The sequence below is a fragment of the Thamnophis elegans genome, chromosome 3 (assembly GCF_009769535.1).
Source record: "Thamnophis elegans isolate rThaEle1 chromosome 3, rThaEle1.pri, whole genome shotgun sequence".
Taxonomy (NCBI): Eukaryota; Metazoa; Chordata; class Lepidosauria; order Squamata; family Colubridae; genus Thamnophis; species Thamnophis elegans.
This window is the reverse complement of record NC_045543.1, coordinates 112,461,695-112,487,416: the sequence shown is the minus strand read 5'-3', so window position 1 is coordinate 112,487,416 and position 25,722 is coordinate 112,461,695. Positions and strand designations below refer to the sequence as shown.

The window sequence follows — 25,722 nt, the reverse complement described above, 5'->3', positions numbered from 1 at the left end:
ACACAAGACATAACTATGGTTTTTTAAAAAGAAAATATGGATAACTAATGTGGCAATACCAGGGGACAGTAAAATAGAATACAAAGAATTGGAGATCTTAAGTATCAAGATCTAAAAATCAAAACTGAAAGATAATGACATAAAGCAGCTCTTGGGTTCCCAGTAGTTATCTATCCACTGGGTGCCAATACCTAAAAAATTGGGGTGGCACTTTGAGCTGTCAGTTGCAAAAGACCACAATGCTGAGACCCACACACAACTACACCAATATGTAACGTTTTAGGTTCTTGAGACAAACTGAATGCTTATAAAGACCAATAGCAGCTAAAGAACTGACAGCTGTGACTTCCCATTGTTGTGAACAGATAATAATAATGGGAAAGATTAGGATCAGCGAACAAAAATGCCAAATCCAGGTTAAATACCTGGGTGACCAAGCATAATATGCATTTATTTCTAGCTTTTTTTTAAAGGGAAACAACTGTGTATTATTTGACTCTGTTAGCAAAAGAGAGAGAGAAACCTGACTGGTGACCTCTAACTTGGAGGTTCAGTACCTTCAGTACCAGTTCAGACCCAGGCTAAGGACTACAACTTGAATCAGCTGCTGAAGCAGACGTCACCATCCAAACAAAGGAGGCTTTTTTTTTAATTAGAGTTGCGCAAGCGCAATAAGCATCAGGGCGTCACTGCACAGCTCCGTTCGGGACAGAGAGCTGGGCGGCGTGACGTCACGGGGGCGGTCCCTTACTTAATAAAAACTTGGGCGGGCGGGGCAAGGAGAAGGTTCTGGTAGGAGCGGTTGGTGGGGAGTTGAAGCTCGCGAGCGTAACGGTTGTTGTCGCTGGGGTTATTGTTTTGCCATGGCCCGTAAGTATTCGACGCGACCGCTCTCTCCCATCACCAGGAAGGCAAGGCTGGGTCGGGGCCCGTTAAGAGGCCGAGAGAGACAGTTTCACGGGGCCTCGCGGAGGCCGTAGGCCGGAGAGGGAGGCGCCTCTGCCTGTTGTTCGTGGCATCTCCGTGGTGGGCGGCGATCTTGGGGTCAGCCACCTATTTAATAAAAAGTGGAAGCCGTCGCGAGGTGCGTCGCAATCGTCGCTTGGTTTGGGGATTTTGTTACCGTCGCCGGGGGTTAACAAACAAACCTACACATGTTTGGCTTTTATTTTTATTTTTACATGGAAAAAAGGGAAGCTTTGATTTTTCATTTCCGCGATTTTTTTTTGGATCCGCTCTCGGGGCGAGTCCTGGCCGCCCTCGTTTAAGTCGGCGAGGAGAACTGACCTTTCTCACCCAATTTACACGCACATCGGCTTGTGGCTCAGTAAAAGTAGCTCTGAAAAACTGCCCGGTAATTCGCCTTGCGCTCGGTGTGCTTCAGAACCTGTTTGGAAATAGTTATTATATTAAGGAACTGAGTAACCGTCCTCTAGTGCAGGGGACTCCAACCTTGGCAACTTTTAAGCCTGGCGGACTTCAACTCCCAGAATCCCCCAGCCAGCAAAGCCTTAAAGCAAAGCTGGTTGGGGAATTCTGAGAGTTGAAGTCCGCCAAGCTTAAAGTTGCCAAGGTTGGAGATCCCTGCTCTAGTGCATAGTATTTAGCTTGTCTCCTTAAGCAGCTGTTGGTGATTGAATATATAGAAATTATGACTGAACTGATGTGGGCTTCTGAATAGTTCAGTGTGATCTGCTTTAAAAACTGTTAAAAGGTCTAACAGTTACTCCATAAACAAATTAGGCAAATAAAACATACCCACTAGATTGTAGCTGAAAGTCTGAGAAGTAATGCGTTTAGGGCTGCAACTGGATGAACCCTTAAATCTGGACCGCTCTACTGCTCCGTGGATATCATAGCTAACCCAGTAATTTGATTTCTGGGTTTGGTTTGGTTTTTACATAGAAACTTGCCTAACAAAAAGCTGCAGTTTCTGTGCCATACTGTACATTTAGATCTTCTGGTTTGGAAATAGAGAATGCATAGTTCTTACTGAATGAACTGATATTTTGAGGGGTTTTTTTCTAGGGACCCACATTTTTAAACATGGTACAGATATACCTTATGATTATAGTGCCTCTTCACTTAAGGAACTAAAAATTATATACATGGTTGTTGCCTGTGTAACTTGTTTATCCTTTCACCAGTGCTATAAAATAGGTTAGGCTAAGAGAGAAACTTAATTTAGTTTTGTCTTTTAGCATGTTTTTCTAAAATGCGCTTAGAAATAAAAATGATTGCAAGATTTTTCTGTAGTAGTATGTTTATTTGATGTGTTTTATTGGTTTTAAATTCAGAAAATTGTTATTTAAGTATGCCTAGAAAGTATTGTGTTCCCCCTCTTTTTTTTCTAAGACTTTAAAAAACATTTTAAGAGTTACAAGAAGCACTGGCCAAAACTGGAATGAATAGAATTCAAAAAGATCTTATTTTCAAGACTGATTTCTAACAATATGATATTGTAAAAGTAGATCAAAATAAAAAAGCACATCCCAGTTAAAATGTACTTCAAACTTGAAACATTTGCTTCTAATATCACAATGTGTAGGATTGAACTATTATACATTTTTAAAGTTTCAAATTCATAATCACCAAACAAACTGTACTAAAGAGATTCAGCGAATAAGCATATGGTTTTCCTAAATATCATAATGACAGATAAAATATTAAAAACTACAATATATTTTATGTTAAGACCATACAATAATTTTTCATGTGTTCAGCATTTTCAAAATGTTTATATTTTGCTTACAGACATAAAAGTATGATGAATCAAATCATAAATCTATCTAATCTCACATTCTGCATCACTGGCCAACTGAATGTATTTGACTAGTTCCCAAGCCTGACCTACGTTCCACTGTTGCTTTCTGGCAATAGATGTGCTATTCACAGCCACTGATAGCCTGATAGTCCATGAACTTTCTAGCCTCCTTTTAAAACATCCAAATGGGCTACCTATTCTCACTGTAGGCAGCAAATTCCAAACATATGTTATGCTTTTAATAATAACGTATTTCCGTCAGTCTCTAGAATCTCACTATTTAGATTCAACGTTGAATTTTAACAATGTAAGAAAATTTTCTGACTATTTTTTCAATGTGTTATTGTACAACATAAATCTCTGTCATGTCAAACCTTGCCCTCGATTTTAAACTAAATTTCCATATGTTTCCTTGCCAAACAGCTGCTGTTTATTTTAGTGTTGTTATATGTAGAGAGCAAGGGAAATATTTTGATGAAAATACACAAGAAATATTACTTAGGCAAAAGAGACTAAAACATTTTAAGTCTAGAGAAACAAGGTAACATTGGAAAGTGGCTTAAGCAAATGCCCCTTTATTTATATGGAATATAAAAAGAGGCAGTACAACACAATTATTTCATTCTATATGTGTGGTTATTTTTAATTTAAATATTTCAACTGCAATAAATGTTTGGATAATTGATCTACAGTTTATCATTCCTTTAAAAGGGTCACTCCAGCTATTTTAGTCCTGTGAAAGACGTGAAGATGTTTAAGATCATTTGTGAACAGATCCATTTCTTTTAAAAATTCTTAAGTGGATATCATTTGGACGTGTATTGATTTAATTAAGTTGGTTTGTCTTTGTTTTAATCATGTTTATGGAACATCTCAATTCGTTCCGCCAGTTCAGAATTGGCATCTGTTCTGTTTCCTCAGTAATGAAGACAGAAGGAAGTAATTCATTCATTTTTTTAAAAAAATAGTTTTTATTTAAAGAAATACCATTAGAAATAAAGAATAACACAATAAAACACAAAAATTAAAAACAAAACATACATAACAATATAAAGTAATTATACAGGCTTCAGTTACATTCAGTTTCCCTGCTTTTTCCTTATTTTTTTCTGATACCTTTAATACTCCCATCATTAGTATCCTAGTAACCTCTGGTTGGGCTCCTATTCCAAATAAATCTGCAGATATGTTTAATTTAAATATTACATTTAAAGTGACAAAGTTATTCTAAGATATTTGTTTTAATATTCTCTGTGTTTTTCATAGTCTTTTGCATATATTATTTTATCAATTGGTTGCATATATTTAGCCAAAATTCATTCTTTCCTGTTTTTCTTATTTGAGCAAGACTTCTATTTTATAATTTTTAAAGACATCTTTTGTTTTTAAATGTATTTCAGACTGCTATAAAAAAACAGTGGGTAAAAAGCATAATAGGTTCATAAGAACAACTGCTAAGAGTTTGCAGCTCCTAAATATTCAAAACTTAGTTTTACAGTTTAGATAATTTTGGCATGGAAAAGACATCCTTGAACCCAGGATATTCTTTTTAATGCCACACTGGTCACTGGATTTGACGTTGTGGATTGTATAGAAAATGTAATTACCAATAATTAGCCTAAAACCTGGACTCTTTTTACAGGTGGGAACCAGCGTGAACTTTCCCGCCAAAAGAATATGAAGAAAAACCAAGAACAGAGCAAGGGGAAAAGAAAAGAGGACGCTTTATCAGCTTCTCAAAGGAAACAGAGGTATATTTGCATAATCTGTGACATCTTTCATATCTCATGAATACAGGTAGTCCTTGATTTACAACACTTCATTTAGTGATCAAAATTACAACAGCACTGAAAAGTGACATGACCATTTTTCACCCAAATACACATTTTGGTCACATGATCAAAATTCAGATGCTTGGCAACTGACCCATATTTATGACTGTTGCAGTGTCCTGGGGTCATGTGATCACTTTTTGTGACTTTCTCATAAATGTCTATGGAGATTCTCAATCATCCAAGTCATGGTTGTCCCAAAGGTGCTTTTTCAAGAGGCAACTGAACTTTCTGGTTTTTCTTTGGCTCTGACTGGATAGTGGGGAATGGAAGGATTTATATTCCTTGCAGATAGCTGGTATAAGGACTAGACTCCTTCACAGGAATTCCACCCACTCACTGGTATAGGTATGTGGATGATACTTGGGTCAAGATCAGAACACAGGAATTGGAAGCATTCACCAAACATATCAACTCTCTGGACAGATACATCCAATTCACACAGGAAGATGATAAGGAAATAAGTCTAGCCTTCCTGGAATCTGCAGTACACATTAAAGAGGACAGAAGCTCTAACATTGCAGTTTATAGGAACTCCGCCACACACACACACACACACAATATTTACATTTTGATTCTCACCACCAATTGGAGCACAAAATGGGAGTCATCAGAACCCTACTCCACCAAACTGAAGGCCTGCCTACCAAGAAAGATGGGAAAGAAAAAACTACAATTCATCAAGGAAGCTTCAGAGTGTGTGGCTTCCAAGTGGGCCTTCATCAAATCTCAAAAAAGACCCTACAGGAAGTCCTCTATAGTAGACAATAAACAGAGAACAATAAACAATAATCATTGAAGGAATATTGGAAAAGTTCAAGAGGATCTTTAGCCCACACAACATACGTGCACACTTTAAACCCAAGGATACACTAAGGCAGAAGCTTGTCCACCTCAAGGATAAAACACCCAGAAACAAACTGAGTAGCATGGTATATGTAGTACAATGCAGTGAGCCATGTGTAAATTTGTACATTGGGGAAACAAAACAATCACTTCATAGATGCATGGCACAACTTAGGAAAACAAACTCATCATGACCAGATTCAGCAGCCCATCTGCATTTAAAAGACAAAGACCACTTGAAAACAGCAAAGTCCACATCTGGTTTGAAAGAAGGTTCAAAGTCCACGTATGTCAAAATTGAACATCCCTCTCTCAACAGGGGGGGGGGGAGAATAGGATATCATCTATCTCCTGACTATAACAGTCTTTTCAGCAGTTCCAAAAAGGCTCCACACCCATTTGCACCACTCAGGTGACCCTGATGACATAAACCTTCAGGTGCCCTTAACAATTCGCTAAAATAATGCAAATGACCAACTGTCTGCAAGGAGTATAAATCCTTCCATTACTCACCATCCAGTCAGATCTGAAGAAGGTTCTTGGATGAGAAGTGAAATGTCTTCAAAGAAAAACCCAAAAAGTCAGTTGCCTCTTGAAAAAGCACCTTTGGGACTTTCTGATAAGCAAAGTCAATGGGGAACCCAGATCTTAACTGTTGTTACTAATTTAACAACTGCAATGATTCACCTAACTTGGCAAGAAAAGTTGTAAAATGGGGCAAAACTCACTTTAAAAATGTCTCAGTTAGCAACAGAAATTTTGTGCTCAATTGTCCTAAGTCAAGGACTACTTGTATATAGTACAAGTCCAGCGTAAAGTTTTCCTGTGCTCAGAAAAGATAGACGTTCTGCTCTTTTGCATTTATTGATATTAAATTGATGAGTTCAGCCAAGTACCTGAGATGTATTTGTGATGTTCTGATTCTGTAAAAATTGGCACCACAAACTGACCTTATTCTTTCCCTTTTTACAGGGATTCTGAAATTATGCAGCAGAAGCAAAAAGCAGCAGATGAGAAGAAGACTCATCAGGCAGGAGCAAAATAATATGTGGCTACAGAGAGGACCTAATAATGCTGCAGCATCTCAAAATATAGGGCCTAAAAAAGACATATTTGTAAAGTAGCCAGCCATTAAATGGTTAATGTTTATCTTCTACTTGCTTGCTTGTCCAGTATGCATTTATTTTAGAATGTATGGTTAGTATAGTGTATTTGCAGCTGACTTGGCTTTGACTGAATTACTAGAATCTGGTCCAATAAAATTGGATTTTAAGGTTGTATTTCCCTTTGCATGTCTGTTAGTAACAGTATCAATAGCCAAAATGTATTTTATTGTTAAAATGTTTGCTCAATAAATTGCTTGTGTGATTATACCAGTTATTATATATGCAAGTAAGCTGGAAAATATATATGGCAGCACTCTTACATTCAGAAGTAATATTTTAAAAGGATAGGTATCTACTTGCTTTCTACTTTGTAAAAGGTCAGCTGTAAAGTTAATCATGAATTATTTTTACAATAAAAATATTGCATGACATATTGTCAGAATTGGGTACTCAAGAAGCTCCAATAGATTTTCAGTTATTACTGGAAATGTGACATAATTTAGAGAATGTCACATTTAGCACAAATAACTTGCCTTTCATCATGTGTTCTAACTTCAATCTGAGTATTTAATACCATTCTTCAGTAATTGCAAACCAAGATTCTCTCTATGTAAAATTGCAATTAAAATCTAATTTGAATTAAAATATAAACTATATTATCTTTTGATTAAAACTTGGTTTGGTTGTAAGTGCAGTAATCAGGGTATGGGTTGCTTAACTTTATTGATGTGGAAGATTAATTCCATGACAGTTGATAAGGACCTTATTTGAACAATTAGTTTTATATGCATAATTGTGTTTCAGCTTGTGACAGAAGCAGACTGACCTAGAATTAGGTCAAAAGAATCTTCTGAGAACAGCAATTTCTTCTGAACAATGACATTTTATTAGCATACTTGTCAATTGGAAGAGAATAATAGGGTGACCTTAACTTAATTCTGAACATTTCAAAGACTTGTGCTAGAGCATACAAAGAACTAACTGCATTGTTTGAAAGGTACATATAATTCAGAGTCTCTTAGGTCAGAGGTTTCAGGGAATAAGTAGAAAGCAATTCTTGCAACGAAGTAGGTATTTTGAAAATGGCTGTTAGCCATGTTTTAATTTTAAAACAAATACAGTTGTGACTTAAATGTGATATATTGGTATAAAACTTAAAGTAGAGATAACATTATGTCCTTTCTGTGATGTTACTAACTTTAGGTAAAAATTGACCTTCTGGATTACAAACAATGTGTAGATTATAGTTATTTAGATTCAGTTCCAGAAAGTTGCTTTAGAATGTATGGCAACTGTAAAATGGTTGAGAATGAAGAAATATTCCTAACATCTTAACTTATAGTCAGTTTGTATCTATGATAAGTATGGGATTTGTCTTCATTAATAAGATTACAGGGATGCTAAAATTTGGGCGATGGCTGGCTGACAACAAAAAGTGAAAGAGATGGGATATCTTTACTGCCATCTAGAAATCATCTGAATTTTTGTAATAACCACCATTTCTCATACATTTGCCCTCTTTTCTGCTCTTTGGACTGTAATCAGTGGAAATAGAGCTGTGGGAAAGATAGAGTACTTACAAAAATCAATTTAAATTTTTTTTTCCAAGCAATATAGTTAGAGTTTTTGTCACAGTCTTTATCATTAATCATTTGAGTTGATCAGGCTCAGTATTCTTGTTTTAAATATTCTGTGTAAAGAATTTAGGGGTAGTATATTTAATTCACTAAAATTTAACAGTATAATCATAATTAAGTAGGCATCTGACTTGTGAGATTAAATTCATTCCATATACTAGAATGCATTGTGCATTGTCTGTAGGTGGCAGCGCATAGCTAACTTTTTCTGGGTTAAAAAAGTCAGATTAGGAAAACTACCTCAAAAATCAATGCAAACCAGGAAATTGACAAACTTTCCATAATAAGGCAGTGGCAAATTATTTTTTGTATTGTCGAGAAAATTGCAATGCTTTGTTAATGATAGTATCAAGATTCAAATGAAACCTGTGTGTTAATGTAGATAGAAGTGTATAAATACGGAAGAAGCACTGGGTGAGGTATTTGGTCTAAAAGGCTATTTTGTGGTAAATGCATTCTATGGCAGATTACCAAAGAGCCATCCAACTTTACAAAGATCTTTCAATCATTCTAATAAATTCAAACTCTTTGGTCCATCTTATAGATGTTAATAATTTTTGAAATATATTTTTGACATGTTCAAAACTAATGCAACAGGTAGATTACTGAAAAATGCATTGCCATTTTAAATGCAGTAAGACAGGAACAAATAATACAGCAGCATCAAATGAAATCAAATCACTTGGGCAGAATGGTTCCTTTTCAGTATCAAAAATTTAAGTATAAAAATGGAAGGCCTTTTAATTCATGGCAAATTCAGTATTACATTAGTACCCATTTGTTTTCTGGCTTGACAGGCAAAATGGGGTTGCCACAAAGAAGAGGGAATCAAACTATTATCCAAGGCACCTGAGGGTAGAACAAGAAACAATGGGTGGAAACTAATCAAGGAGAGAAGCAACTGAGAACTGAGGAGAAATTTCCTGACAGTTAGAACAATTAATCAGTGGAACAGCTTGCCTCCAGAAGTTTTGAATGCCCCAACACTGCAAGTCTGTAAGATGATGTTGGATAGCCATTTATCTGGAACAGTTTAAGGTTTTCTGCCTAGGCAGGGGGTTGGACTAGAAGTCCTCCAAGGTCCCTTCCAACTCTGCTATTGTATTGTATTGTAAAATGAGGTACAAATCTGAGACAGAAAAATACAGGATTTTCTATTTTGTGTCAAATCTTTCATACAAAAGCCAGAGGACTGGTAGATAGCAGTAAAGAAGGATATTTCAAATATTGTAGCTCTAGTACTACACATCTCAATCTGGGAATCTCTGATGTTTGTTGGTCAATCAGTGGTTATGTAATTCTGAGTATAGATTCTTCAGTTTGGGGGCATTTGTTTTAATGTAATTTAGTCCTTTCTGTATTATGTCAAAAGAATATTGTAATACCGTATCCTTGTTTGCTAACAGAAAGCATTATCTTTAGTGGCGATGGAAGGGAGAAACTTCTGAGTGTACTAATGAATTGCATTAATAGCAAATGGCATGTACTCCATCCTGCTCCTTGGTACTGTACCAAGTACTGATCAAATTCACATGAACACACTTTGTGAAGAGGTGAAATTAAGTCCGATGTGCTTAACATGCCATAACTCTGTTGATCTAAGCAAGCAGGTTTGAGCCAGGCTAGAAACTGGCAGACAGGGAGGTCTGGTTCTGCCTTAGGCATGAAAGCCAGCTGGAGGACTTAAGACCAGTCAGTCTCCCTCAGCCCAATCTAGTTCACAGGTTGTTGGGGAAAAAGAAGAGGAGGAAAGAATATTAGGTATGTTCACCACATTGAATTGTTTAGAAAAGTAATAAAGTACAGGATTTTAAAAAATCTAAATCTAAGCAGGAAGAAAATGGGTCAGACGAAGGTGGGTAAAGGAATGTCAGATTGATTAAATTTATGGGTTGTGACAAAGAACTCTGGCTGTCCATTGGAGATAGGAATTGAAAAGGGGGTGTAATGTATATACAGGTGAAACTCGAAAAATTAGAATATCGTGCAAAAGTTCATTTATTTCAGTAATGCAACTTAAAAGGTGAAACTATGAGATAAGACTCACATGCAAAGCAAGATAGTTCAAGCCGTGATTTGTCACAATTGTGATGATTATGGCATACAGCTCATGAAAACCCCAAATCCACCATCTCAGAAAATTAGAATATTACATGCAATCAATAAAACAAGGATTGTACATAGAACAATATCGGACCTCTGAAAAGTAGAAGCATGCATATGTACTCAGTACTTGGCTTGGGTCCCTTTTGCAGCAATTACTGCCTCAATGTGGCGTGGATGGAAGCTATCAGCCTGTGGCACTGCTGAGGTGTTATGGAAGATCAGGATGCTTCAATAGCAGCCTTCAGCTCTTCTGCATTGTTCCGTCTCATGTCTCTCCTCTTTTCTTGGCAATGCCCCATAGATTCTCTTCTTGGCAATGCCCCATAGATTGGGGTTTTCATGAGCTGTACAACATAATCATCACAATTATGACAAATCACAGCTTGAACTATCTTGCTTTGCATGTAATGAGTCTTATGTCATATATTAGTTTCATCTTTTAAGCTGCATTACTGAAATAAATGAACTTTTGCACGATATTCTAATTTGTCGAATTTCACCTGTAGAATCAGCCTTGAAAATCAGCTGAGGATTTTGATACCCAGCCTGCTGCTTTCTGTAGATCACGCCTCCCCAAACCACTCACTGTTTTCCCAGTTGGCAGGGAATTTGGTAGGACGTGGCTTCCCTTCCGGAGCGCCCCTGTTGGAAAACGCTGAGCCGTTGCTCCGCCTCCAGCTGAGAAAGAGCTGGGGGTTGGTGGCCGTTACCAACGGAGCGACGATCACCTAGCGAAGGAAGACGCCGAGCCTCCCAACCAGTAGGGGGCGGTACTCCGTCTGCGCCGCGCAGCCGGCCCGCGCTTGTGGAAGCCTCGTTGGCCGGAGCTCTCCCCAGGCGATGCTTAGCGAAGGAGGCAGGCGGTAGCCCGCGAAGTGGCCTTCGGGAGAGACGCTTCGCTCCGGACGCTTTCCGCTTGTTTCCTTCTGGTTCGGAAGTTCACATGGCTTCCCGCGAAGGGGACGACGCGGTCCTGTTCAGGCGGGGGGCCGGGCAGGTACGGCGCTAGGCGTCTCTTCGAGCTCTTTCGCCATAACCACGGCCGCTGAGGCTGACCGGTGGTTCTGAAGCTGCCCCGCATGGAGGGGAGGAAAGGAAAGGGAAAAGGGGGATTGAGATAAAGCCCTTCTTTTGAAGGGGGAAGGGGCGCTGGTCTGAGGGGCGTCCGGACTGCCCGACACGCGGGAAAGAAGGGAGAAGAAGCGCCCAGGTTTCAGGAGCTGAAGCTGCGCTAAGCAAAACCGCTGGAGTTTGGTCCTGTTGCAGGGCAGGGAAGTGTGTAAAGTTGCCGTTTTTTCCCCACTCCACGCGAGAGAGACAACTGGGTTGCTCACCCGGAGCTTCGAATCCAACATGCCAATTAAGTTAGACTTAGAACTTATACTTAAGAGCCGGGATCCCCCTGGCTGGAGAATTCTGGGAGTTGAAGTCCACAAGTTATTTTTTTTTAAAAAGTTTTTATTTTTAGACAGACATAGACAAACAAGACATAAAACATAAAACCATCGTCCGTTACATACAGTGTGTCCATTGGTTACAAGATTTTTGTGCATCCTTTCCATAGTCATCACTTGCAATTTGTATGAATCACATATCAAATCGAATATGTTTGTGTACATTATTATCATTATACCCCATTTGTTTGACTTATCATTATTATTCCTTCATTTTAAATGAGATATACTAAATATTGGGTTCATTTATATTATAACAATTCATTACATCATCTTCAATCTATCCAATAATAATATATCTTTGTTATATTCAGTATCATTCTATTATTCTTGTATTGATAACATTCTCTAGTATCTTTCATTTCCATGTTTTTTTATCTAACTATTGATAAAATAAATCTGTGGTCTTATAAAATTGTTTATCTTGTTCTCTAATTTCAAATGTCAATTTACTAATTTCAGCACATTCCATTATTTTAGGAATAACTTCCTCCTGCATTGGTATTTTCTCATTTTTCCAATTTTTAGCAAATATAATATAATATAATTCTAGCTTCCGTAAAAACCATCCTGCAGTTACATATGTCTATTGGTTACAAAATGTTTGTGCTTCCTCACAATAGTCTTCACTTGCAATTTATATAGAATCTCATATCATCAATCTAATATATATGTATACAATTATTATCATTATTAAACATTCACAACTCTTAAAAGTGGCCAAGTTTGAAGACCTCTGACTTAGAGTCACTATTTATCACTTTGAATGTGCACTACATTAAAATGAAATTTCCTTGCAATAAGGCTTTCAGGGTCTCCACCTCTAATGTACAACTACACGTAAGCATGACACGGTAAATAAATAAAAACATAAGTTATTCCTGATAAAAGAAATAGTGATGTCCGGTGAAAGCCAAGATTATTCACATTGCATGGTTCGTTGTGGTGACTGTTGTGTTGTTGTTGTTTTTAACTTCTTCAGCAATATACAGGTTTTTTTTTTGTATTCTGCTTTTCACAGAGTGATGATTCTGATATATGGGATGATACAGCACTGATAAAAGCCTACGACAAAGCAGTTGCATCTTTTAAGGTAAAACACACAATGGAATTTCGCGCTCGCTATGCAAAAGGATTGTTTTTCCTGTATCTATATACACCATATACTGTTTGATTCTTAAACATTAAACTAGCTAGGAACCAAATAGAAAATGCTGAAGAAATAATTTTCCCTAATGCAAAGATGTAATCAAAAGTACAAAAGCACTTGCACTCAAAATGCAAAACATTTCAGAAAGAACATGTTTATATATCTACAAAGGCATTTTACTTGCTAAATTTTACTTGTTATTTATCTTGAGAGGAAAAATGAACCATGTACCAGGACTAAGCCCCAAGGTTGGCTACGTTTCGGCTCTCCAATCACATTCTGGTTAATTTAATTTTGTAACAAATTTTGTAAGAAAATCAGTATAAATTTTTAAAGACACCTTTATTATTTAATAATATATTCTAGTTAAATAGCCAAAATTACAATTCTTTGTTTTTTGCCTGAACTCTCGTTCTAATGCAGCAGCATCTTTATGCTTGTGTATTTGTATAAAAGCAAGCAAACTAATGTGAACCAATATGTTACATTCTCATTTTCTGAGAATTACATATTACTTGAAAGCTTACACAAGTTCTTAAAAACTACATTTTAGAAACCACAGTTTGATAGAGAAACAACCAATCCATCTTCCTGTATGATATTCAAGTACATCACCAACCTTAGTCATTGAAGGATTGCTTGTACAATCCTGAGAGGCTTCTTTTTTTTGTTAAATTCCATATGTTACATAATTATTTCAAATTGTTTAAAATATGTCTTTTGAGATTAAAAACTCACCATACAGTTAAAAGGCTAGTAGTTATAAAATGAGGTTTTATAGTGGGTTTGAATATATAAGCAGTTGGTTGCAGAACCAATGAACTTGAAAATTAAGGGAGTCGCATCTAATTAACATTTTACTGAAAGTCTATCAGAAATCCCAAGGGTGTAGGTTGGACTAGGCAATGGAAAGCCAGTTGCCAAGAAAAATATAGCCATGTAGCCATCAGCAATCAAGCTCAACTTGAACAAATGTCTATTTTTACTAATTTCTTTATTTTCTCCCACAGAATGCCTTGAAGAATGGTGACTGTTCAGAGCCTTTGGACAAAACTGAGCAAAATGCTGGAACAAAAAGAAAAAACAATAAAAAGAATAAGAGTAGAAAGAAAAATAATGCTACAACACAGAAACAGGTTGTTGTTGTTGTTGGTTCTATGGTAGAATAATGTATTTAAAATAAATAAAGATGAGCCTTTTTAAATGGACTTCAAAAAGGAGTTAAAACTCTAAAATAAAAAGACAAAAATTGTTCCTGGCATGAAACAGAGGAGGCAAGTTTCAATTATTTAATTCTGTTTCACATGAAATTAGAGAAATTGAGATATCTAGTATTTGCCAAGATTTAAGCTTTTTTGGTAGGTTAGTTGTTTTCCAATGATTAAAATAGTTTACTGTTGTTCTAAAAGTGTGTTTATGAAGACTTCTACATCTCGTATTATTTGAATCTGTGTTTCTAGTCTATATTTTTCTTTTATAATTACATGGTACAAGTTCAAGCAAATAATTGGAGCAACCCCAGAGCAAAACGAAGTATTTACCTCTCACATTTATCTTTAAAACAATATAGTTCTTTAAAACTGGTATAATTTGATCTGATCTGGTTTACTGTCAGATCCCAAACCAGGACAAAACTTCCACTTTATTGAGATTTACTTTTTTATCCTTCCATCAATCCATTATTAAATTAAGAGCCATTTTAACTGTTTGGAATGCTTGCTGTATAAAAATAATGCCACACCTTTATGCCAGGAGCTAGCTAATAAATATATAGTAAGGTGAGGAAATAATTGTTTTGAAGTGTCATTAATGTAACATTTTTCTTTTCAATGCAGTGGAGAGTTAATGATGCATGTAGCGCAATTTGGTCTGAAGACGGCAATGTATACCAAGCAACTATTACCTCAGTTAATTGGAAGAAAGGAACTTGTGTAGTAGTTTATACTGGATATGGTAATAGGGAAGAGCAGAAGTTGTCAGATCTTCTACCACCGATGGATGCTGAGGGAACTAATGAAGAGAAAAGTGCTGCTGAGGTAAGACAAATGTAACAACTTGCACCAAATAGGAAAAATATAACTAAAAAAATGCATCCTGTCCTCATTTAGTGACCATGGTCTATTCCAGCTACTTTGTGGTTATTATCATTAATAACATCATTTATACTGGTTATTTTGAAATAGGGATTATTTTAACAGTTGTATTTAAAACAGTATATTTTACAGATAATACAATGAAATTAAAAAGTACAGAATATATTTTGTAGTTTTAAATACCTGGTGGACATTCATAAAAGTTATATTTTTTTCTAGAATGAAAATGAGACTCAATATTCAACAGATGAAAGTGACTTTTCCTTCCGGTCACCTCAAAGCAAACACAACCCTACAAAACCAGCGCAGTGGAACTCCCACTTTCCTCTTCCATCATCACCTTCAGCACAAGGCCCAGAAAGGGTAAGTTTATAAGCAAGTTTGAAAGCTTTTACTTTACTAGGTAATTGTGTCCACAAAATTAAATTGTAGCTGTTATATTAAAAGTTAAGGTGCAGCATTCAAACTAATTTTATGAGGAAGGACATATTAGAAACTATTTAAACACAATTTGCTATCAGTTTAATACTTGGGTTGTTCATATTGGATGGAAAGACTCCCATCAGAGTGTATAGTCTCACTGCAAATGAGTAGGTTATTTTAAAGAAGGTGAATAAACACAGTTGTCTGAAAAAGTTTTTGGTCTTCTCAGATTTTCTGATGTTTTAATCCTTGATACTGAATGTTATCTGAACAGAACTTTGTGTAAATTGTATTGATGTATTAAAGAGAATCTGAAAAAATAAACATCTACTGTTTTGTGCATAAGCAAAATCATCCAACAAGTAGTGTTGAAACAGTGTGAAACCCTAATTGTCTCTCTACTTCAGGCAGTTCAACATAAATCTCACAAATTTGACTCTACTTCATGTCCCATTCAGAAGACATTTCTGAGGATTTTAGAAAATTTGCCTATTCTTTTGAATAAAGTTATAGAAATATTTCTAAAGTTTTGTGGTTCATTTAACATCCATAAACATTGCCTTAAAATAGAGATTTTGGAGAAAAATGAATGTTCTTTAGAGTGGCTATTCTCATAAAATTAGTCCAAGAGAACTGTTAATAAAACAAACTAATAAACTAGGGAGACACAAAATACTTACCAGAAATATCTAGAATTGCAAGTCTTCTCCACTTTGGCTAAAGCCACACCACCGTTAGAAAATCACTGGGTAAAAATGGGATTCATGAGTAAGAAGAAAAGTAAAACATTGTTCACTAAGAAAAACATTGATGCCCGTGCACCACATCCTCTGCACACAGCACAAGTGCCCTTCCCGCAACCCTGGAGACAATGTATTCCTCCTAACCCTATCTATCTGGCTCCAGAATAAATGAATCGTTCTACTGTACTTTAACTCCAGCTTGCATATCAACTACATGGTGAGCTATCTCCTCAACACAAACTTTTACTAGCCAAAACAAAAAGTGGCCACTATATTCCTATAGCTGTTGTGGCCTGTCAGCAGATCTGGTGGCAGACTCAGACGATGAGGAAGTTGGGGAAGAACTTGGGCTGGGAGCTCATGGCCTTGCAATTATCACAAGGAACTGATAAGGTCTTTTGCTGTAGTTAACTCCTTGAAGTACTCTTGCTTGGACTTTTCAGTGGGTGAATGCAATTAATTGACAAGAGGAAAATAAAGGGGTTTTTTTTGACAAGAAGTCTGTTTCTTGCTTCTGCTAAGGCTGGGTCAGAACAGTAGCACTCAAATTATTTGAAGCTAAACCGATAGCACAACTTTTTTATGCCCAGCTGGGCCCATTCTCTAGTTTTGCATCATTAGAATTTGTTCAGTCCAAATTTCTAAGATCGACTCTTCAAGTCCCCAAATGGCACCATAAGAGTAGAAACAGGTCTCAAGAAAGTAAAGGCTAGAGTGTGAGTTGCCATACTCGACTATTGCCTTTCTTCCTCTTGGTCTTGCCCCACTAATTATGAGGGATGGTTTTCAGTCCACATGGAAACTAAATCTCATTCTCAGGCTTTCCTCCAAATCGGGCCAAAGCATTCATAAAACAGTGTGTATCAGACACACTGATACACAGAGCAGCAATTGGACTATGTAGCTAAGATACCAACCTTTATTGTCAGTGAACCAAATAGGTATGGGGTTTTTTTTTACTGTGCTCCATCCTACTTATGCTAGTGTTTGACCTTAAAGTTTGATTGATGCTCATATCGGGTTTGCCCAAAAGCACATTGATGTTTCTCCAGGTTTGTGTTATGGATTGTTGAGTCATACATGAATAGGGTAGTATAATTGATTAAGTATGCTTTCTGCTCTAGGATGGAAGGAAATTCCCTGGGCCTCCAGCTTTCTTATCGGGCTGGTCTCCATTTCCATCAGGACCACCGGTGAGTGATGATAGGCAATAAAAGGCACATCATAGTTATGAGAAATAAACGTTGTTGTTGAGTTTCTAGTTGAGAATTGTCATGAAATGACAATGTTCTTCTAAAAAAATTATTTCACTAATTTGATTAATTTTGCATTAAGAATTTGTCTGAATTTAATAAGCAGTAATAACAATGTATAATTTGTATAATTATAATGTATAATCCTGAACTTGTATATTATGGTTTTAGCTAGTTAAAATTTCACTGTTGTTTTTAAGACGAGTGCTTTCCTTTTTGTTTGTACAAACTATTGCTTATCTACTTTGGATAGAGATATGTGAATTTCAACTCCCAGTTTTATCCAGCCAGCCTTGAAAAGCCTTGAAATATTGCAAATTAAAGCTAGCTGATAAATTTGTCCATTATTTTTCTAGTTGATACCACCTCCTCCACTTCTTAGTTCGGATTCACCTGACGATGATGATGAAGCTTTAGGAAGTATGTTAATAGCTTGGTATATGAGTGGCTACCACACTGGCTATTACCTGGTGAGACATCTTTTTTTTCAATATTGAAAGGCAAACTGCCCACCTTATCAGATTTATTGCTGCTAAAAATAAAATAAAAATATGATTTATGACAACATGGCTTTTTTGAAAGAAATGTCCTACATACAGAAATTGATATAAAATCTTAATGTAAATATTAAACCATGTAGTTTAAAGGAAGAGTTCTTCATTTGTCAAGGCTCACAATGTCATCTTCTTTTTATATTCTATTTTCTATTTGTATTTTAGTTTTCTATTTCTGTTTAATTATAATAAGTAATATGTGCTTATAAGTAGATCTTGGCTGTCTGCTCCTCTGGGTTATAGCTTTAAAAATATGCAGCAGTAATTTTAGGTTAGTACTAATACTGCTAGATTGTAGTGCTGCCTAATAGTGACAATATTATTGATAATTACTCTTTTCTTCAATCAAAAGACTCCCATAACTTCATTAAAAAAATAATAGTAAGACACTTCCGGCTCGTAAGTTCCAGCCTACATGAAAGGGGAAAGGAATTCTCATTGTTGATGGCTTCTAGTTAAATTGTCTACATGGATCTGTTCTAGGTTGGATTGTACTAAGTTCTATAATGTAATATTTTCACCACCTGAGCTGTTCAGTTCCTCTTTTTTCATATGCTTCATCCATATTTCAAAGTGCATTGGGCCAAAGAAACAATTCTGGCAGTTCTTAAGATTTTTTAAAAGGCAAATGCGTTTTCTATCACAACTAATTTCTCTCAGCTTAATTTTTTCCACAAATGTCAAAAACGTCAGTGATAAAGACATGATCACATCAAAATCCTCTGGTCAGAAAATATGAAATATTTTTCATATTATTCTGATATGTTTATTGCAAACACATTTGTGGGGGGAAATGAGAGAATATCTATAAGAAGAACGCTAAACACCATTGATGATGCTCTAGAAATTTCAGCAACAAAACCTTGCAGCTAAAAATGTGAAATGGGATGATGACAAGAGGTTTATATCAAGTCAAAAAAAGAAGACTCAAAGCGGTATACAAAAGTAAATATTGAAATGCCAATTTGTTGAGTAAATGTGCAAACAAGAAAATAAAGCCAAGGTCTTAAAACTTTTATAAAGCACAACTTGTAAAAGAGACAAGGGAAATAATGGCATTCCAGATGGCAGGAATGGCAGTAGTTTGGATTAAAATTACCACTTTTCTGTTTCATCATAAACTAAGCTTGAAAACAAACCTATTTACATTGGAATCATTTTGTTATCATTTTGAAAGGGAAAATATGAGTTTTGTAGCTCATGGAATTGCACATAAAATGTTAATTTCTTTCATTGTGGAAGCCCTTTTGCTCCCTTTTTGCAGGGTAGTTTTATAAGTGGCGTTTTCCTATGAAGAAACTTAGATTAATTTAGCCTGAATTTGTATTTGTGTTACCTGTTTCTTACAGGACTGCAAAATGTATTAACCTTTAACTTCAAACTGTATATTTACATTGCATAGGGTTTAAAGCAGGGCCGAGTGGAAGCTACCTTGGGAAAACACAGTCACTTGAAATAAGTCTGGTAAGTACTGTATCTTATTGGTATTAATTGTGCAGTGGAAGATATTCCCTTGAATGTATTAAGATGGGCCCCTGACCAAATATCACTTCAAAATAGCATGTCTGGTGGTAATTGTTAGTAACATGTAGAACTCATAGAATAACTGAATCCAAAATTGTTATAGAGGGATGGATTGATAAAACCATTGGGAGTAGCTTTTACAATGTATATTATTTATTATCATATTTTACATGCACAAGAAGAATAAATATTTAAGCATCAGATTTCTAGCAGTTATAAGTAATCTGGAATAAGGATAGAGGTTCTTTCTCTGAGCTTGTAGGTTTCTTTCCAAACGTTTCATTACCAGGCTAGGTAACATCTTCAGCTGAGTTTAGGGAACATCAGTGTTAGTTTCCTCTGTTTATAAAGGCTTTGTGTGGAACAGAGGAACACTACACTTATAAAGCCCTGGACCACACGAAGCCCTTATAAACAGAGGAATTTTAACACTGACATCCCCATAACCCTTCTGAAGATATAAGCTAGCCTGGTAATGAAGATCCACGAGCTTGGAAAACAAACCTCCACTCTTATCCTATACCCAACCCACAGACATTTGCCACCATCGCAAATCTGAAATAAATCATAATAGTACTGGCAAAGGTTCCCAAAGGAATTTGCTTTCCCACATGATGTTTTGACAGTCTCTCAGAAAGAAAGTGTTTCCCCCTCAACCCTTGTTAGCAGAGGAATTTCACGTATAACAGATAGTGCTCAGAGATGAAAATTTGCTATTAATGCATTTGTCTACATTATCTTCACTGCTGGCAAGATACTGATACGGTTGTTGTTATTATCTTGTGTTCATTTTTAGGAGCTTATTCTGCACAAATAGAATAACATTCAGATACATTCTGACATGCTGATTCTTAGGGTCAACTTAGAGTCAACAACAGGAAGACTAATCTTCACTGCTAACTCCACAGCAACATTATCTTGATGTATTCCATGTTGTAGTTGTGGACAACAGTAATGACCTAAGTGAAAAACTCTATTCAAGCATGGACTATCCAGGATCCAGGACTAGAACAACTCTTCTGTCAGTTAAGGGGATAGTTGCTTACTATCACTCAACTGATTTGAAATACTGGTCAATAAAATTAACTTTTGCAATTGATTTTCTTTTTTATTAAACTTACTGATATCTAGAATATATAAAAAGCAATTTTAACACCATGGTCATGTTTCCTTTTGTGGAGTCTTCTGTGGATTATACGCAGATGGTTATATATCCTCCCAACAGAACACAGAAAATGCACACACTGCATTAATTAAGCTCACTAGAAAACCCTGTTTTCCCTTTAGGGTTTTAAAAGTCTCCCATGGTATCACCACTGATTTCAATTTTGAAGCAATAAGGAAGCCACAATAGCAGAAGAGCCTATTTTTCATCTCATACCATGTCTCCTTTTATTGTTTGTATGATAATTAATTGTATTTTGAACACACATTAGCAGTTACAGGACTACATATGAACCATATGAATCTATTTTACTAATTTAATGTATGTTTACTGGCTAGCAATATACCTAATAAATTACATAGACATGCATAATATATATTACATTACATTTATTAAGGTTATACTTCGGTTTCCCTGCTTAATAGATAGTCAGAGACAGAAAATCAACAGGATTTTCTAACATGCATTAGGATAACTTTTGATCAGGATCATAAGGCTAAAGGAGTAAAGCATGCCCAAGTTGTGAACTGAATTTTAGATATCTTGAACAACATCATGACCTTATCCCTTAAGCTTATTATATTTTGAAAAAACAGCAGAAAAATACATAAAAAGATAAAATAACAATTGTAAAATTATTACCGTACAAGAATGGACATCTTAACACATCAGCATAAATGATCTACCAGTTGAGTTTAGCAAAGGAGAAAGAAAAAACAATTATGCAAGTAGGCTAAATATTACATGGAATGAAAGTAGATATGTCTCAATTAGGAAAAAAATGCTGTAACCTGGGGAAAAATGCTGATAGATGTGAGAGACAAGATTAAAATAATAGTAATTCTTCCCAGATAGGCTTAGGATGGTGGTCTCCAATTACATGCCAGTTACTATTCCATTGATTTATAATTGTGTCAGAATTTGGACTACTACAGCTTTCCTATCAATGGGAAAACTGGCCTAAAACCAAAATTTCAGCAATATACAGAATTTCAAGTGGTGTTCAGCTACAGTTGAACTAAGTAAATTATCTCAGCTGCCCATGCTAACTATGCCATTGAATCAGAGGGGTGTGGCACCAATCAAGAGCTGGTACCAATACTGATGGGGAAGAGCTTTCAGAAAAATGGGAATCTGGCGGTGAAAAAAGCAAATTATAGGAGGATGATATTGAATAAATTTTAAAATAATTCAATAAATGATGAGAATATGTATAAGGCATACTAAGGTTAATACGGTTCAGTGAACTACCATATTTTTCGGAGTATAAGACAGACTTTCCCCCCCCCCCCAAAAAGAGGGTGAAAATTTGGGTGCATCTTATACACTGAATGTAGACCCACCCACCCACCGGCCCCAACCCTTTGGCCTCTGCAGCAAACAGGGGCTTGGGGAGGCTTTAATAAACTACAGCAATAAATAAACTATAGCCGGTAACAGCTGATGATTGGGAGAAATTGAAAGTGAAACTTGCTGATCTGAAGAGGCCCAGTGCTATTGTTTTAAAAAGTGCTATTCTTTTACATAGCAGAAAATAACTATACTTCCAGAAAGCACATCTATTTTAATAGCATCTGTACAAGTATAGTTTGAAATATAACACTACAAACAATGTATATTGTCTGTACTGTTTGTTGCAAATTTCTGGGAGGCAGAGGCAGACATTTTTCCCTTGTTTTCCTCCCCAAAATCTAGGTGCGTCATACTCCGAAAAATTCGATACATTCCACTTTATTCATTAATAATAGGTGCAAATGGCAATATAAATTTACAAGTTAAGATTAAGTCCTTTGATTGGGGATGTTGTTTTTTCATAATCTCAAACATGTTGAGATCCTTCTCATCGAACAACCAGCCAATCATGGTGATTGTCCTGAGGTTGGGCAGTCGAGAAACACATTGGGCAAAAGACTTCATGGTTGCTGCTTGGCATTTGATTTGATGGGTAACAAGGCGACTGCAATCCATACTTTGTAAGTCTGGCATGTTGGACAGCGTTTGAAAGAAATTCCTCCAAGTCTCTTCAGTAATTTTATGGTTGACTGAGAGGCATAGAAAGGCAAGTTTTTGAAAACCTCCATCAGCAGCTACTTTTGCTGAAACAAAAACAATGAGTAAAGAAATGAAATTATTTTGAAATAAATTCAAGTCATGAATACAATCAGCAAAGAATCAGTGCAGGTAGCATGATGGCTAGGAAATTTTGCGAATTAAAAGCCACACATCTTAAAGTTGCTAAAAGTTGAGAAATCGTAAACTAGCATAAAAAGGAAGAGCTTCCTCTTTATAATACAAAGGAATGAAACTTACGATTCATTTGAACATAAAATATTGACTTTTAATATTTTAAAGCATTAGTTCTTCCCTCAACATGGCATAATGTTATTTCATTGTAGCAAATGCTTAACAAAGAGGTTTCACGCAGTGGTGGGATTCAATTTTTTTTTACTACCAGTTCTGTGGGTGTGACTTTGTGGGCATGGCAGAGGAAGGATACTTCAAAATCCCCATTTCCTCCCCACTCCTGAGGGAAGGTTCCTGTAAAATCCCCATTCCCTTCCCACCCCTGATTTCCAGCTCCATTCTCCTGTTCAGGGCAACAATAGAAGATCAGCTGGGAGGCAGCCTATATGCCGGTTCTCCAAATTACTCAAAATTTCTGCTACCGGTTCTCCAGAACCTGTTAGAACTGGCTGAATATCACCTCTGGTTTCACTATCTTCTGACAAAGTTAGAAGGGCCATTTAGGCAATGACCAAAATTAAAAGAAACCATCATCACAGACAAAGGGTTCTATTGCCTTCAAGGGCATTTGCAAGAAGGGAAATGGGTTCCATGCATCAGATTGTCATTGTGCAAAGAATGTAATTTATGGAATTAACATCAGTTGCAAACATTAGTAATTACTTCATACATTAGAAAATTACAAAAATGTTCATCATTTGCACAATAATGTATGGGATATCACTGTGGCTTTTACCGCACACTTTATGCCATAAGTATCCATAGCAAGAGATATCATTTGCATTACATTGCCTTTCAGTTGAAGAAAATTATGTATTTAGTCACATCGTGTAGTTGAAACAAATTATATCATTTGCAATATATGCATGCCAACATGAACATTACATAATTTATGTCAGTTACCTGACAGATTTTTATGTGTCAAAAGTTCGTCTAAGACAGCCGTTCTCAACCTGTGGGTCGCGACCCCTTTTGGGGTTCGAACTACCTTTTCACAGGGGTTGCCGAGGAGCCTCCCACGAAGAGGCTGGCGAGAAACCGGCCTGAACGGAAGGAGCGGCTTGGGTTCCCCGTGGGGCAGAAGAAGAGGTGTGGGGAAGGTAGGGGGGAAAGTAGGAGCCAGAATGGAGGTGAGGAGGGGGAAAAGAAAGATGTGCACAGCAGAGAGGACGCTGGGAAAGCAGCTTGCTCTGAGTGATGGAAGTTGCTGGGCACAGCTATGGAAGCCAAGAGGTACCATTTCTGAGGCGTAAAACAAGGCAGGGAAAATAAAATAAAATAAAGGAACATGGAATGCGCGTATGCTGAGATTCCCCAATAACACTGTTACCCATGCTTAGCATGGGTGTCTTAATAAGTTTTGAGCCCTCTCCTGCGGCTCCCTGCTGACCCAATCATGCATTCTGCCCCGAGCCTCTTGCCTGCTTTTGAAAATCCGCGTCCTTCGCAGGCAACTCAGTGTCAGGAAGAGCTCCAGCCCTTTTCTCATGCTCGTCTCTTGTGCGCGTGCACGCAAGCAAAATACCCTCCTGCACCAGGATTAAGGTGGAGGAGACAACGACTCCTCCCGCTGTCACCACTGCCAATGAGGTGAGTAACTGGGTGTGCAGCACAGGAGACTCCTCAACGCCAGACTCAGGTCAGCACGAGCTGCGGTCCCCTTCGTGTTGGCTCAGAAAGGAGGAGAATGGCGAGCAGCAGCAGCAGCTGATTAGGTGCAGGGAGGGAAGAGCTCCAATTCTCCTGCGCTGCACAGGGCTTTCCTTGCGCAGGGCTCTGGAACTCTTCCTTCTCTGCATCCAGAGACGGCTGCTCCGGCTAAACACGAAGGGGGACCAACCTGAGTCTGGCGCTGAGGAGTCGCCTGCACAGCACAGTCAGCTACTCGCTTCTCAGTGGCAGCAGCGGAAGGAGTCGCTGTCCCCGCCGCCGTGATCCCAGCCCAGGATGGTATTTTGCTTGCATGCGCAAGAAAGAGATGAAAGAGAAAGGGGAGAAAGCGAGAGAGAAATGAAAGAGAGCTGGAAGGAGAGAATGGGAGAGAGGGAAAATAGAAGGAAACAAATTTGAGGGAGAAGTGGGAGAGGGAGAAAGAAATGAAAGCTGAAGGGAGAGAATGAAAGAGAGAGAGGGAAACAAATTGGGGAAAGAAAGAAAGAGAAAAGAAAGAAAGACCTATGACGAAAGCAATGGCAAGCTAGATCTCTTGTCAAGAAAACTGCAGTTTGCCAGAAAGCACAAATTGGAAGCAAGTCTGATTTTTTTAAAAAAAATAACAGAGATGGCAAAAAAATGCATCTGAAAATAAGATTATTTATAATTTCGGATAACGTATTATATTGTCAAACTCAAAAGAAATCAAAATATATATCCTCTTGCCAGCTTCTTTCAACTTAGAGTTCACTATGAAAAGATTACAGAGAAGCAATTTCCTACAATTAATAACTTTATTTTGGATTTGCTATCGTATTCAATGAGAAAGGAAGAAAAAGAAAGAGGGAAAGGGAAGGAAAGAAAGGAAGAAGAGAAAGGGAAAGGAAAAATAGAAAAAAACAGAAATGAGAGGGAGGGGGAGAGAAGAGAGAGAAACCCTATTCCCACAGAAAACACTGAGCCATGAAACCTTGGTAGGCATGTGGGGGGGGGATGTCATGTGACTGGGTGGGAGTGATGTTGAGTTGACCACACCCACCCAGGTTTTGTGGCTCCCGGTGTTACATAGTAGCAATGAAAATAATTTTATGGTTGGGGGTCACCACAACATGAGGAACTATATTAAAGGGTTGCGGCATTAGGAAGGTTGAGAACCATTGCTCTAAGAGGTTTTA

The 25,722-nt window shown here is 37.0% G+C and overlaps 3 protein-coding genes across 3 annotated transcripts in view; 2 read left to right on the top strand and 1 right to left on the bottom strand.

The window, feature by feature from the left end:
• The first annotated feature begins 741 nt into the window (after positions 1 to 741).
• Positions 742 to 7,199, top strand: LOC116506325 (small EDRK-rich factor 1-like). Its single transcript, XM_032214007.1, has 3 exons — positions 742 to 870; positions 4,407 to 4,515; positions 6,415 to 7,199. The coding sequence occupies exons 1-3, from the start codon at positions 864 to 866 to the stop codon at positions 6,485 to 6,487; spliced, it is 189 nt and encodes a 62-aa protein (XP_032069898.1). The 5' UTR covers positions 742 to 863; the 3' UTR covers positions 6,488 to 7,199.
• Positions 7,200 to 10,760: 3,561 nt separating this feature from the next.
• LOC116506411 (survival of motor neuron protein-like) lies at positions 10,761 to 20,643 on the top strand. Its single transcript, XM_032214142.1, has 9 exons — positions 10,761 to 11,288; positions 12,767 to 12,838; positions 13,906 to 14,031; positions 14,731 to 14,931; positions 15,208 to 15,351; positions 17,279 to 17,347; positions 17,764 to 17,877; positions 19,364 to 19,425; positions 20,282 to 20,643. The coding sequence occupies exons 1-8, from the start codon at positions 11,235 to 11,237 to the stop codon at positions 19,418 to 19,420; spliced, it is 837 nt and encodes a 278-aa protein (XP_032070033.1). The 5' UTR covers positions 10,761 to 11,234; the 3' UTR covers positions 19,421 to 19,425; positions 20,282 to 20,643.
• A 1,649-nt stretch (positions 20,644 to 22,292) lies between these two features.
• Positions 22,293 to 25,722, bottom strand: part of NAIP (NLR family apoptosis inhibitory protein) — a 28,268-nt gene continuing 24,838 nt past the window's right edge. Inside the window, exon 15 of the mRNA XM_032213346.1 lies at positions 22,293 to 22,746. Coding sequence (XP_032069237.1) covers positions 22,382 to 22,746 — 365 coding nt within the window. The 3' untranslated portion in view covers positions 22,293 to 22,381. The remainder of the gene's footprint in view (positions 22,747 to 25,722) is intronic.

What these genes read in the sequence shown, in the direction of transcription:
- LOC116506325 (XM_032214007.1), top strand. An exon ending in GCTTCTCAAAGGAAACAGAG is followed by an intron (nt 4,516 to 6,414) that starts GTATATTTGCAT and finishes CCCTTTTTACAG; the next exon opens with GGATTCTGAAATTATGCAGC.
- LOC116506411 (XM_032214142.1), top strand. Translation starts at nt 11,235, where the DNA reads ATGGCTTCCCGCGAAGGGGACGACGCGGTCCTGTTCAGGCGGGGGGCC. An exon ending in ATGCTACAACACAGAAACAG is followed by an intron (nt 14,032 to 14,730) that starts GTTGTTGTTGTT and finishes TTTTCAATGCAG; the next exon opens with TGGAGAGTTAATGATGCATG. An exon ending in AAGAGAAAAGTGCTGCTGAG is followed by an intron (nt 14,932 to 15,207) that starts GTAAGACAAATG and finishes ATTTTTTTCTAG; the next exon opens with AATGAAAATGAGACTCAATA.